General features: G+C 61.2%; 1 protein-coding gene across 2 annotated transcripts; it reads right to left on the reverse strand.

Annotated features, from left to right (window-relative positions):
* Positions 1-3,323: 3,323 nt before the first annotated feature.
* On the reverse strand, positions 3,324-9,245 carry AIP (AHR interacting HSP90 co-chaperone). Of its 2 annotated transcripts, none has more exons than XM_077820606.1 (6): positions 9,114-9,245; positions 7,642-7,821; positions 6,560-6,748; positions 4,861-5,037; positions 3,941-4,074; positions 3,324-3,734 (listed from the first exon to the last, which is right to left on the reverse strand). In XM_077820606.1, exons 1-6 carry the CDS (start codon positions 9,210-9,212, stop codon positions 3,566-3,568), a joined length of 948 nt encoding a protein of 315 aa, XP_077676732.1. In that variant the 5' UTR covers positions 9,213-9,245; the 3' UTR covers positions 3,324-3,565. The 2 variants fall into 2 exon arrangements, with proteins under 2 accessions (XP_077676732.1, XP_077676731.1); XM_077820605.1 differs by having other exon boundaries at positions 3,933-4,074.
* Positions 9,246-12,423: the final 3,178 nt, after the last annotated feature.

Here is a 12,423-nt window from a genome sequence, read left to right on the forward strand (position 1 = left end):
ATGTCCCTGCAGCCCCTAGGTGGAGGCACAGGCAGGGGGCTCTGCGTCCTGCCCGTGCCCACAGGCTCCACCCCCGCAGCTCCCATTGGCCACAGTTCTCAGTAAATTGGTCCAATGGTTAATTACTCTCACTTTTAAAACGTACATCTTATTTCCTGTTGGCCTTTAGCTGTCTGCAACTTCCACCCATGGGCTCGTGTTAGCCCTTTCTCCACTAGACTGACAAGCCCATTGGTACAGCTCTGGTCCCATGCAGAGAATGTAATCAAGTCACCACCTAACCTTGAGGCTAGGGCCACTGAAGCTACTTGTCAGGGACCCAGCCCTGCACTCTAGGTGTCCCTAAGCCTCTGGCTGCGGAAGTTGGGACTGGCTGACAGGGGCTGGCTCGCTCGATAACTGCCCTGTTCTGGTCAGTCCCGCTGACGCATCTGCAGGGCACGAGCCGGGAACTGAACCCGCCTTGCAGCCAGCCCCAGGGGCTGTGCCGGGTCCTGGCTCATGCTGTTGGGCTGCTCCCAGGGTGGGCTGCAGTTCAGGCGTGAGTACAGCACAACTCCAGCCAGGCTGTACCCTTCGGGACACCTCAGACCCACAAAAAGAACAGGAGGACTTGTGGCACCTTAGCGACTAACCAATTTATTTGAGCATGAGCTTTCGTGAGCTACAGCTCACTTCATCAGATGCGTACTGTGGAAACTGCAGACGTTTCTTTTTGCGAATACAGACTAACATGGCTGTTACTCTGAAACTCAGACCCACAGCGGCTCCGGATGCCCCAGACGGGACGGGGGGGGGGGGGGGTCACCATTCAACCATGCCTGTCCCAGTCCTTCCATTGGGCCATGCACTGAGCCCCACACCCCAATCCCAGCGCTGTGTGCCTGGGCCCTGCCCTGAGCCTCCCCCACGCCCGCCCATCCCAGCTGTTCCCGGGGAATGGGAGCTGTGGATCTGGCACTCAGGGTGGGGGCAGCACGCAGAGCCTCCCTGATCGTACCTGCGCCCCGGGGCTGCCGGGACACGCTGGCCACTTCAGGGAGCCACACAGACCCAGGGCAGACAGGGAACCTGCCTCAGCCCCCCTGCACCGCCGACCAGGAGCCGCCCCAGGTAAGTGCCGCCTGGCTGGAGCCCACACTCCCGAACCCCCTCCCGCACCCAAACACCCTCCCAGAGCCTGCACCCTGCACCCCTGCCCCAGCCCTGCTCCCCTCCCGGAGCCTGCACCCCTTCCACTTCCACAGTCCTGAGCCTGTTCCTGCACTCCAAACCCCTTGGCCCCAGCCCAAAGACCCCTCCTACATCCCGAGCCCCACCCCAGCACCCTCACACACACACCCTGCCCCAGCTCGGACACCACTTCCACACCCTGAACCCCTCATTTCTGGCTCCATCCCAGTGAGCCCAGAGTGAGGGTGGGAGAGAGCAAGCGAGAGGGAGGGGGGATGGAGTGAGTGGCCTCAGAGAAAGGGTGTGGCAGGGGCAGGGCTAGGGGGTTCGGTTTTGTACGACTAGGAAGTTGGCAATGCTAACCATGCACTGAACCTGCCTGCCTGCCCCTGCCACACCCTTTCTCTGAGGCCACCCACTCCATCCCCACTTCACCCACTCCTGCACCCTGCGCTGAGCCTGCCCCTGCTCCACTGCTACGGTTGCCAACTTTCCATGCGCACAAAATCAAACACCCTTGCCCCTCCCCCCTCTGATGCCCCGCCTCTTCTCCAAAGCCCCAGCCCCTGCTCACTTCACCCCCCCCTCCGCTTGCTCTCCCCAACCTCACTCACTTGCTCATTTTCACCAGGCTGACCCAGGGGGCTGGGGTGCAGGAGTGGATGAAGGCTCCGGCTGGGGGTGCAGGCTCCAGGGTGGGGCCAGAACTAAGTGCCTGGCTGGTAGGGCATGTTTGGGGTCAGGAAGGAATTCTCCCCCTGGTCAGATTGGCAGAGTCCCTGGCGTTTTTGGTCTTTCTCTGCCACATCGGGGCATGGGTCACTTGCTGGTTTGAACCAGACAGAGTCAGTGGTGGATTCTCTTGACTGGAGGACTTTGGTAACTCAGCCAGAGGCCCTGGGTCTATTGCAGGAGCGGGTGGGGGAGGTTCTGTGGCCTGCAATGTGCAGGTCAGACTAGATCGTCTCAGTGGTCCCTTCTGGCCTTAAAGTCTAGGAGGCATCTGGCCAGGATACAAGCCGCTCAGTGGGGAGGGCTGGATTCACACCCCTGCACCTGCCTGGTCCCTGCTGGGGGGCAGCACTTTGACAGCCCAGCTCGCTGCACACAGGGGTTTGAGGGCACTTGGAGAATCAGCCCTTAAGCAGAAAGGCCCACTGAGCCGTCACTGGGGGAGCCCCGGCTCTTGCTGAGCTCCCTGGCCCTGGGCACACCGGGCCTGACTAACCCCGCTCAGGCCTTGAATGCACAGCCCTTGGCAGTCAACTTCAGGGCCTCTTGCCTGCTCCCCCAGCCCCCTCGTGCCAGACTGGGCACCCCCCAGCACCAGCGCTCCCAAGCGGAGTGAAGCAGCCCTGCTGAGAGTGAGGGCACGACTCCCCCCAGGGCAGCAGACGCCAGCCACCAGCTCAGGCTGGCACCTTGGGGGAGGTCAGCCTGGTGGAACAGTGCCAGGGCGTGAGCCTGCAGCACCCACCGGTCCCCACCACCCCCGCCGACACAGCAATTCCAGATGCTCGCAGGTTGCAGGGGACTTTAGAGACTTGGGACACATCGGCTGGTAACAGGCAGCCCTGCTCCCCCCACCCCCCCACCCTCTCTGCAGCCCACCCGGGGGGAGCTGCCCCCACCCCCAGGCCCTGCCTTGGGAGCTTCCCCCACCTCACACAGGTAGCAGGAGACTTCTCCGGTCACTTGTCCCCAGCCAGGGCAGCCTGGGGCCAGAGCTTAGGGCCAGCCCCTTCCCCTTAAGTCAGCACAATTAGAGGGTGTGGGGCCCAGGGCCCCTTTCTTGTGCTGTGAAGGTCTCAACTTGGCACCAAGTGCCCAGGCAGGCGACAACGCTGCAGCCACCATGGGCCCTGAGCCTAGGCACCAATCTCGCCCCTTGCCCCCCTGGGCAGCCATGGTCCGGGGGCAGTGCCAGGCTGAGAACTGCTTGCTGGGCATTAGGAGAGCGGGGGTAACCCTGCGGTAGATCAGCAGGGAGTTGCGGATAAACCAGCTACAAGGCACCAAACCCAGCTCACAAACCCATGTAACAGGGGCCGTACGGTGCCCAGGGCAGTGGGGCAGATGTGGAAGCGGTGGAGGGGGGCATGGCAATGGTTCTGGGCTCCTTGGCCTGGCTCAGGCGGGGAGGGCAGAGCCCATGGATAAATATCAGTTTATTGGCTTCAGAGCACGGGGAGCGAGGACTAGGAGCACAGGGGGGCCAAGCACAGACGGACAGACAGACGGGAGCTGCCAGCTCACGCCAGCCGGGGCCTTGTGGGGCCGGCCCAGCCCCTCACCCTGCACAGCCCCCTCTGGCAGCGCCCTGCTGCTCCCCGGGCCGAAGGGCTGGCACAGCCGCTACTGGGAGAAGATGCCCTTGAAGCGGATCTTGTCCTCATTGTCCTTCTGGCGCAGGCGTGTCTCCATGCTGCGCAGCTCCTTGGCCACCACAGGGGCCAGCGACGGGTCCAGCGCCAGAACCTTGGCGAAGTCGGCCTGGGCCTCGGCCGTATTCCAGACGGCGGCATGCGCCTTCCCCCGCTTGAAATAGGCCTTGACGTTGTCTGCGGGGAGAGAGCACGGGGCAGTGCCCCTCAGATCCGACTCACAACCCCTGCTAGCCCAGCCCTGGGCTCCCCCGCCCCACAGTCCTGCCAGTGCCCTCAGACCCGACTCACAACCCCCTGTAGCCCGCCCCTGGGCTCCCCCCACAGCTCTGCCAGTGCCCCTCAGTCCCTGCTGCCCCCCACACAGCTCCTCACCTTCATACTTATTGAGGATGGAGGAGCAGTGGTCCAGCACCTCGTAGTACTCATGGCACAGCAGCTTGCACTGGCAGTAGTTCAGCAGCAAGGGGGTGATCTTCAGGTCCAGCTGCATCCAGTCTGGGGAGCCTGGCTGCTCCTGCGAGGGGGGAGGGGAATGAGGCGTAGGCACTGGGGGGAGGGGGGAAGGAAGGGGAGACCTGGGGCTGCATCCTGGCAAGACAGTGGGCTTGGTGCTGGCACTGAGGCAGAGGCGCCCGTGGTTGGGGATTGTGGAAATATTGTCATGAACCATGTGCATGACTCAGTTTCCCCACCCACTCCGTAATGGGGGTGAAGGAGTTAATTCCTCCATTGGGACAAGGATGGCTGGGAGTCACGTGGCCAGCGGTAGGCCTCAGCCAGAGCCCCTGCATTACCAACTGCAGAGCCGAGGGCCAGCTCAGAGGGGACAGACCCAGCAGGAGGCTGGGCTAGGAACCAGGGCAGAGAGCACCCGATGGACACCAGGCAGGCCCTTGACAGAGGGGCAGCAGTTTCTGCCCATCTGGATGTGACATAGGCCTGGCTGCCCCGAGCCGTCCCCACATGGATGCTGCCGTGTTCTGACCGGGGGGCCCCGGTTGCAGGTGCGCCCTGGGGCGTCGCTCCCTGGAGGCAGAGCAGGCTGATTTCAGCAGGACTCGCTGTCGGAGCTCACGGGGAAATGGGAAGCTGGAGCCGAAAGCCCCATCCCTGAGCTGCGGAGGGCTCAGGGCTAATGGGGGCTCTCCCAGGAGAATGTGTGGACGGAGGCACGCCAGGCCCCTCGGGGACAGCAGGTGGGTGGGAGTGGCCTGGAGCAGCCACCGAGCCAGCTCCCTGCCCCACCCTGTGGTCAGGGTCAGTGTCTAGGGACGTAGTGCCCAGGTGGGGCACCGCTCACCTTCATCTGCAGGTTCTTCAGGCAGGCGATGGCATCGTAGTACTTGGCGGCCGCCTCAGTCACCTTGCCCTGGTGATAGAGCTCGTTGCCCTCCTCATGGATCAGCGGAACAGCCTGCATCTTCTCCTCGTCCGTCATGGCCCACGGGTCCTGCCGGTACGAGCCGGGGGCCTCCACCTGCAGTACTGTGTCAGTGCGGGAGAGCCCGGACCGCACCCCACCCCAGTCCATCCGGAGAGAGCCCCGCCCCGCCCCAGCCACGGGGTACCACGCCCATCCAGAGAGAGCCCCGCCCCGCCCCAGCCACGGGGTACCACGCCCATCCAGAGAGAGCCCCGCCCCGCCCCAGCCACGGGGTACCACGCCCATCCAGAGAGAGCCCCGCCCCGCCCCAGCCACGGGGTACCACGCCCATCCAGAGAGAGCCCAGCCCCGCCCCAGCCACGGGGTACCACGCCCATCCGGAGAGAGCCCCGCCCCGCCCCAGGGTACCACGCCCATCCAGAGAGAGCCCCGCCCCGCCCCAGGGTACCACGCCCATCCAGAGAGAGTCCCGCTCCGCCCCGCCCCAGCCACGGGATACCACGCCCATCCAGAGAGAGCCCTGCCCCGCCCCGTCCCAGCCACGGGGTACCACGCCCATCCAGAGAGAGCCCAGCCCCACCCCAGCCACAGGGTACCACGCCCATCCAGTGAGAGCCCAGCCCCGCCCCAGCCCTGGGGTACCACGCCCATCCAGAGAGAGCCCAGCCCCGCCCCAGCCACGGGGTACCACGCTCATCCAGAGAGAGCCCCGCCCTGCCCCAGCCACAGGGTACCACGCCCATCCAGAGAGAGCCCAGCCCCGCCCCAGCCACAGGGTACCACGCCCATCCAGAGAGAGCCCAGCCCCGCCCCGCCCCAGCCACGGGGTACCACGCCCATCCAGAGAGAGCCCAGCCCCGCGCCAGCCACGGGGTACCACGCCCATCCAGAGAGAGCCCAGCCCCGCGCCAGCCACGGGGTACCACGCCCATCCAGAGAGAGCCCAGCCCCGCGCCAGCCACGGGGTACCACGCCCATCCAGAGAGAGCCCAGCCCCGCGCCAGCCACGGGGTACCACGCCCATCCAGAGAGAACCCCGCCCCGCCCCAGCCACGGGGTACCACGCCCATCCAGAGAGAGCCCCGCCCCGCCCCAGCCACGGGGTACCACGCCCATCCAGAGAGAGCCCAGCCCCGCCCCAGCCATAGGGTACCACGCCCATCCAGAGAGAACCCAGCCCCACCCCAGCCACGGGGTACCAAGCCCATCCAGAGAGAGCCCCGCCCCGCCCCAGCCACAGGGTACCACGCCCATCCAGAGAGAACCCAGCCCCGCCCCAGCCACGGGGTACCACGCCCATCCAGAGAGAGCCCAGCCCCACCCCAGCCACAGGGTACCACGCCCATCCAGAGAGAACCCAGCCCCGCCCCAGCCCTGGGGTACCACGCCCATCCCGAGAGGGCCCGGGCACCTTATCCATCACCCCCCCTCCATCCCGTGGACCCATCCCCAGGCACCACAGCTGGCAAGGGGAGAGCCCCAGCCCAGTCCAGCCCCTGGCACCACTCCCCAGTCCCACTACCCCGTCTCCACAGCTTCCCCACCCCTCAGGGACCCCCTTTCCAGCCGGGGTCCCCCACCCCTCAGAGCCCCCCCATCCCCAGGTCCTCGTCACCTTCAGCATGTCGATGGCGAAGATCAGGGGCTGGGGGTTCTGCTGCAGGTCATCCAGGTCAGGGTAGCCGAGAGAGTGGTGCTCATGCATCTGGGCGATGCCGCAGCAGTGCCTCTGGCCCTCCAGGGGGTCCTTCCCCGCGGCAATGTTCCGCAGGCTCTTCGCCACCAGCGGGTACAGCACCACGTGCTGGGGGGACAGGGTGTCAGCACCGGGCAGCGGGGGGAAGGGGTGTCACGCAGGATCCCGGGGCGCAGGCTGAATGCAGGAATTGGTGGTACTGACCCTGGGCACCTGCCCACTCTGCCTGGCCTCCTGGGGCGTGGGGGGGAGGGAGGGATCACTGCGCCAGCTGGGTTGGAACCAGACCCCTTCGTAAGGATGGGCTGGAATCAACACCCACAAATGGAGAAGACCCGGCAGAGACCTGGGAGCGCTGTAACTCCTAACCGCCAGCCCAGGAAGGCATCTGGCTAGGGCTGGGCACAGACGGGAGGAGTGGGAGCTGCGGGGAGGCAGGCCTGGTCTGCATTGCAAGGCTCTGCCCGCTCTGAGAGTGAGAACATCAGCCCCCCAACCAGCAGAGCTGCGCTGGCAGAACCCCCGCCGCCGACGCAGCCGCTGTCAGCAGAGCATGTGGTGTCTGGGAAGGTCGCTGTGGTGGCAGATCTTCTCCTGCTGCCTTTCATCTGGAGCAGCGACTCTGCCGACACTGCTAGACCTGTGCTCTACACAGTACAGTACAGAGCCCTGGCCGGTCCAGCTAGAATCGCTGCATGCTTGGCTCCCCACAGGGCTCAAAGCCTCCAGCAGATCTCAGCTGGACTAGCTCCTGGTGAGTCTGAAGGCTCAGAACCATTGTGGCCGTATGGCCTGCCCTTGTGGATGGCTCTGCCCAGAGCCAGGTGAAACCAAAGCCTGCTCCCCAGAGAGACTGTCTCAAGGCTCAGGTTACTGCACAGAAATACCTGATGTTGGGGTCCTGGTGTCACACAGGAACTTTGCCTGCATCCCACCCCCCAGGGACAGGGCTTGGAGGGGGGATGCAGGGAGCTGTGGGGCCGGCAGGGGTGGGAGGATACCTTGGTGTCACACAGGAACTCAGCCTGCTCCCCGTCCCGCATGGTGCTCAGGATGGTCTCCCACACCGGCAGCTTGAATTTCTTGCCAATAATGAGCTCCATGGGCTTCCCGCGGGCACGGCTGTCATCCAGCACATGGTGCTCCCCGTCGGACAGCATGGTGCGGTAGTGGAAAGTGGCCTGGGTAGGAGATCAAACACGGCTGAGGCTGTTCCACACCCCACCCCACCCAGCACAACGGGGCTCCACGGGCCAGTGACTGCTCGCCAGGACCCAGTGGCCGTGACAGGGCAGGGAGGCTTGCGTTGGAAGGTGTGGGCACTAGTACTGGGATTCTCAGCTCTTGCTGACAAGCCCCAGTGACAGAGCCATGCCCCTACTAGCCCATTAAATAGGAAATGGGCCCTAGCAGGGACCGGGTCACCCAGAGCACCCCTGTGTGCCCAGCTTGGGGATGTGTGCTCCTGGCAGGCCCCTGCTACATACCATGCCCACCCTCATAAGCGCTGACTCTGTGGGTGCTCCGGGGCTGGAGCACCCATGGGGAAAAATTAGTGGGTGCTCCACCCCCCCCAGCCCCAGCCCCACCTCCTCCTCTCCTGAGTGCGCCACATCCCTGCTCCTCCACCTACCTCCCAGTGCACCAGGGGCGGCCAGGCGGGAACCTGGTGTGCTCAGGGGAGGAGGCGGGGCCGGGGCGGGGCCTTTGGGGAAGGGGTTGGAATAGGGGCAGGGCCTCATGGAAGGGGTGGAGTGGGGGTGGGGCAGAGGGGGGCTTGAGCACCCAGGGGAAAGAGGGGAAGTCGGCGCCTATGCCCAGCCCACCCACTGGACTGGGGCGCACTGCGCAGCCCTGGCCTCCTGGACTAGCAGGACACGGGGGCGTTGGCCTGAGCTCTGCCAGCCCTAACGGGCTCCCCTTCCCTGGGCTACTGTGTCTCCATGGGCCCTGGGCACCGTGCCAGCCCAGCCAGGCCCATGCTGCCCCCAGGGCTCCAGCTACCCTCCACCCTCCCACTGCCAGGCCCCGGAGACTGCCAAGACGGAGCGACCCTACCAAAATATCCCACCACCCTCGCGGGCCCCTCGCGTCACTGCCCCACCCCCAACCATAGAAGGCGGGGCCTGTCACTGCGGGCAGCTCAGGCCACGCCCCCTCCCTGGGACAGAGCGTCACAGCCCCAACACGTTCTGCGTGCCCCGCCTCCATTAGCGTGGCTGGCCAATCAGCAAGCAGGAGCGGTTGTACGTCGCTGAACACAGCACCAATAGAAACACGGCGCTGGAAAGCGGGGCAAGTCACCATAGTACCGGCTCATTGCCGCAGGCGCAGTTATCACCCCCGCCCCTGTCAGCGCCGACGGACTCCGGCAGGCAGGCGCCGCTAGGCCCCTTCTAACGGTCTGTCCCTGCCGCGCATGCGCGCCAGAACCCGGCCCCGCTCTGTCCCGAGGGGTGGGGCGGCTGGTTACCTTGGTGCCGTCGCGGTAGTCGGGCATCGGGCCCCGGCCCTCCTGCACCAGCCGCTTCGCGATCCCGTCGGCCCGCAGCTGCGCGACCTGGTCCGCCATGATGGCTCCTGCACAGCGGCTTCTGCCTACGCCGCCGACTCGGACCGCTCCGGGGCTTTCCGAAAGGGCTCGGGTACTTCCGGACCTGATCGGCCGTTTCCGGAACCGCTCGGCTACAGCCGGCGGGCGCTCGGTTGTTTCCGGAATGGCTCTCCGGGCGCGTGGCAGTGGGAGGTCCGCGCTACAGCGAATGGAAGAACGGGCTGGAAGCGCTTAGCGTTGTTCACTCTGAATCCTACTGACGGAGGGACTCTGTCTAGTGCCCCCGATCTCTGCCTAGTGCCCCCGATCTCTGCCAGCCCTCCCCACCCAGCTCACCCTACTGAGTCTTGCCCCCACCCCACCCTGGGTCTGTGGGGTTAGGAGTCCCACCTGGGGCATTTTGCAAGATAGGAGCTTGCTCCTCGTGCTCCCAGCTAGAGGAGCTGGTAGTTTGGGAGCGAGACCATGGGTTAGAGCCCTGCCCAGGGAGCGGTTGTGCATAGTGGGAGGGGAGATTGTGCCCACGGCTTTGTGCAGGATGGCAGAAGTCACTGCAGAACCTCCTCTAAACTGTGACAAACAGCCCACAGGGTGTCCATGGGCTCCCCAGCACTGAGGCAACTCTGCTGCTTTGCTTTGTCTCTGCAAACCACAATTGGAGGATGTGACGGGGGTCTCAGGGGGGCCAGGCTGAGATTGCTCAATCAGGCCAAACTGCCAAGAATGGGGCAGACGAGCCCCCAAACTGCTGGTTATTCTAATAATTAGATTCATCAATCCAGCAACAAAACAACTTCTACAATGCCTTATTGATTACCCAGAAGCCAAAAACACAGTTCCCTTAAAGCAACCCAGCCTTGAGCACCCACCCAGACAGCCAAGTCAAATATGCTGAGGATTACTAATAATCTTGTTCATCATATAAAAAGTTATATCAATCCCAAAGCATCGGACACATCACCCACCAGGTCAACGAATATTCCAGATTTTTCCCAAATACGTGCGTACAGCCAATTCTTATTAAATAGACTAAGATTTATTAAAAAAGAAAAGAGAGAACTGGTTAAAAGCTCATTATACATACAGGTATGAATAGAGTTCTTATATCAGTTTCATAGTAGAGATGGAGAGCTTTAGAGCTGTAAAAAGTTCTTTCAGAATTAGTCCGTAGATTACAGTCCAATAACAGGGCAATCCAGGTGTTAGGGGGCTTATTCCTTCATCCACTTACTTCCCTGGTCCTTCTCGCATGAACAGAGAGCAACAATACCCCAAGTCCAAAGGTGCAAACAATTCGATGTTTATTGGGGTGAACTTCCAGCAAGCATGATTCCAGTTTCCTTCCTTAGTGTCCCCCTTCCCAGCTCTGACACCACAGAGCCTTACACCTGTGTCCCTGTTCCCATTCCTGCCCTTAGCCAAACATGATTCCAATTTCCCCACCCCCATTCCCTGTTCCCATTTCCCCCACACCCACCCACTCACTTCCTGATTTACTATATAGTCTGCAGTCAATCTTGAGTTCTGCTTAGCTATACCTTAACCAATCATTTTCCTGAAATTTAACTAACCAATCCTAACATATTGTAACATGATTATGTAACAAATTATATCCCACCACCTTAATTAGTTTATACCCAGCAAAATTAATTATACAGCAGACAGAAACAATCACAGAACCAGACAGAGATTATACAGACAAACAATAGGAAAATGGGGACTACAGTGCTAGAACAAACACAGAAATGAGGATTTCACATCCCAACTATTGATAAGTGAGTTCTTGCCAGACAGGATGCTACCAAACTAAGTTTCCTTTTACATTTTCTAGGCACTTCCCTTTCTCTGGAGGTAACAGGCACTATCAGGACAGGACTGTATTCTTAACAGCCCAATAGCACCTTCTTTCAATGTGACTAGTTTGGAATGGGAGGATATGACCGGTCGCTTCCCAGCTTATGGCTGCCTCTGTTGCTTAGCCAAAGGCCTTAGCCTAAGAACAGGGCCTCAGACTGTCACAGTAAGAGAAGGCCCTTACACTGGCAGACAGTGATTTTGATTCTTTCTTTTATACCTCTAACTAGCCAAGTGATAAGAATACACCTAAATTCTTAAAGTACAGGCCTTTGCAGACAGGCCTGAATATCTATATCCTAATACCAGGTAGGACTGGAGACCTCAGTCTTGTGACTCCAAATTCCACTGATGAAACTTAAGCAGATCTGAGATAACAGGATCAGGGCCCCAGCAGTTCTTTTTATACTTGCCTGGCAGCCTCCTGACAGTGTGCAGTCCTTGGGTGAAGAATAGTGTCTTTGAACTAACCTATTTCCTAGTACCGCCAATAATTAGCTACATGGATTAGTATAAGGCAACTTTCAGAGTAGCAGCCGTGTTAGTCTGTATTCGCAAAAAGAAAAGGAGGACTTGTGGCACCTTAGAGACTAACAAATTTATTTGAGCATGAGCTTTTGTGAGCTACAGCTCACTTCATCGGATGCAACTGTCCCTCTCCCACTATTTACAGGTAGCTTACTACATACTTCAAAGAGAAATGAAGGCAGTGATCTAAATGTTAACATCTCCTTTTGATCTCTGAATTAACAGAATACAGAGATAGGAACCGTTTGGTTACATTGTCAACCTCTAACAATATATATGTAAACACACAAAAACCACAAATCGTTATCTGCTAATATGTCTCTAAAGGTTGAACCTGGGTCATTGAGCCTGCTATGGCCCTGTGTCAGAGGGCTTTTGAAATCTTAATAAGCAGTTGTGTGAGGGGCAGGGGCTGCAGCTCAGGAGCAGAGCCGGGTTCTGGGCACCCCAGCAAGCACAGCTGGCCGGGAGCAGGCTGCCCGAGTGGCTCCACGCCTCGTTGGTGGGAAGAGTCAGCTGACCGTCTCTTAACCCCAGCAGCCCCTGCAGGCTGGCTGTGGTAGCTCCTGCACCTGCTTGTTCCCAGCAGTGCACTGCCCCCCCCCGCCCCCTTTGCCCCCCCCCCCCCCCAGTCCAGGTAACCCAGCCCTGACTCTGGCTCTGCCCCTGAGCATCAATTCCTGGCAACCAACTCCTGCTCTGACCACCTGGCACAACTAACTGCCCACATCCCAGGCTCTGACACGCCCTGCTCAAATATGCTCCAGTTTGCCCCTCAGACCATTGTCACAATTTAGGGTGCAATCCAGACCGGGGTGCCTTGGATGCTCTGCTGCTGTGCCTCCGG

Source organism: Eretmochelys imbricata, chromosome 6 (assembly GCF_965152235.1).
Source record: "Eretmochelys imbricata isolate rEreImb1 chromosome 6, rEreImb1.hap1, whole genome shotgun sequence".
Lineage (NCBI taxonomy): Eukaryota > Metazoa > Chordata > Testudines > Cheloniidae > Eretmochelys > Eretmochelys imbricata.

Excerpts from the sequence above, each read along its gene's own strand:
- AIP (XM_077820605.1), bottom strand. The coding sequence starts at position 9,212 with ATGGCGGACCAGGTCGCGCAGCTGCGGGCCGACGGGATCGCGAAGCGG. Across the intron at positions 6,749-7,641 it reads AGTTCCTGTGTGACACCAAG|CACGTGGTGCTGTACCCGCT; the intron begins GTATCCTCCCAC and ends CTGTCCCCCCAG. Across the intron at positions 3,735-3,932 it reads CATCCTCAATAAGTATGAAG|ACAACGTCAAGGCCTATTTC; the intron begins GTGAGGAGCTGT and ends CTCTCCCCGCAG.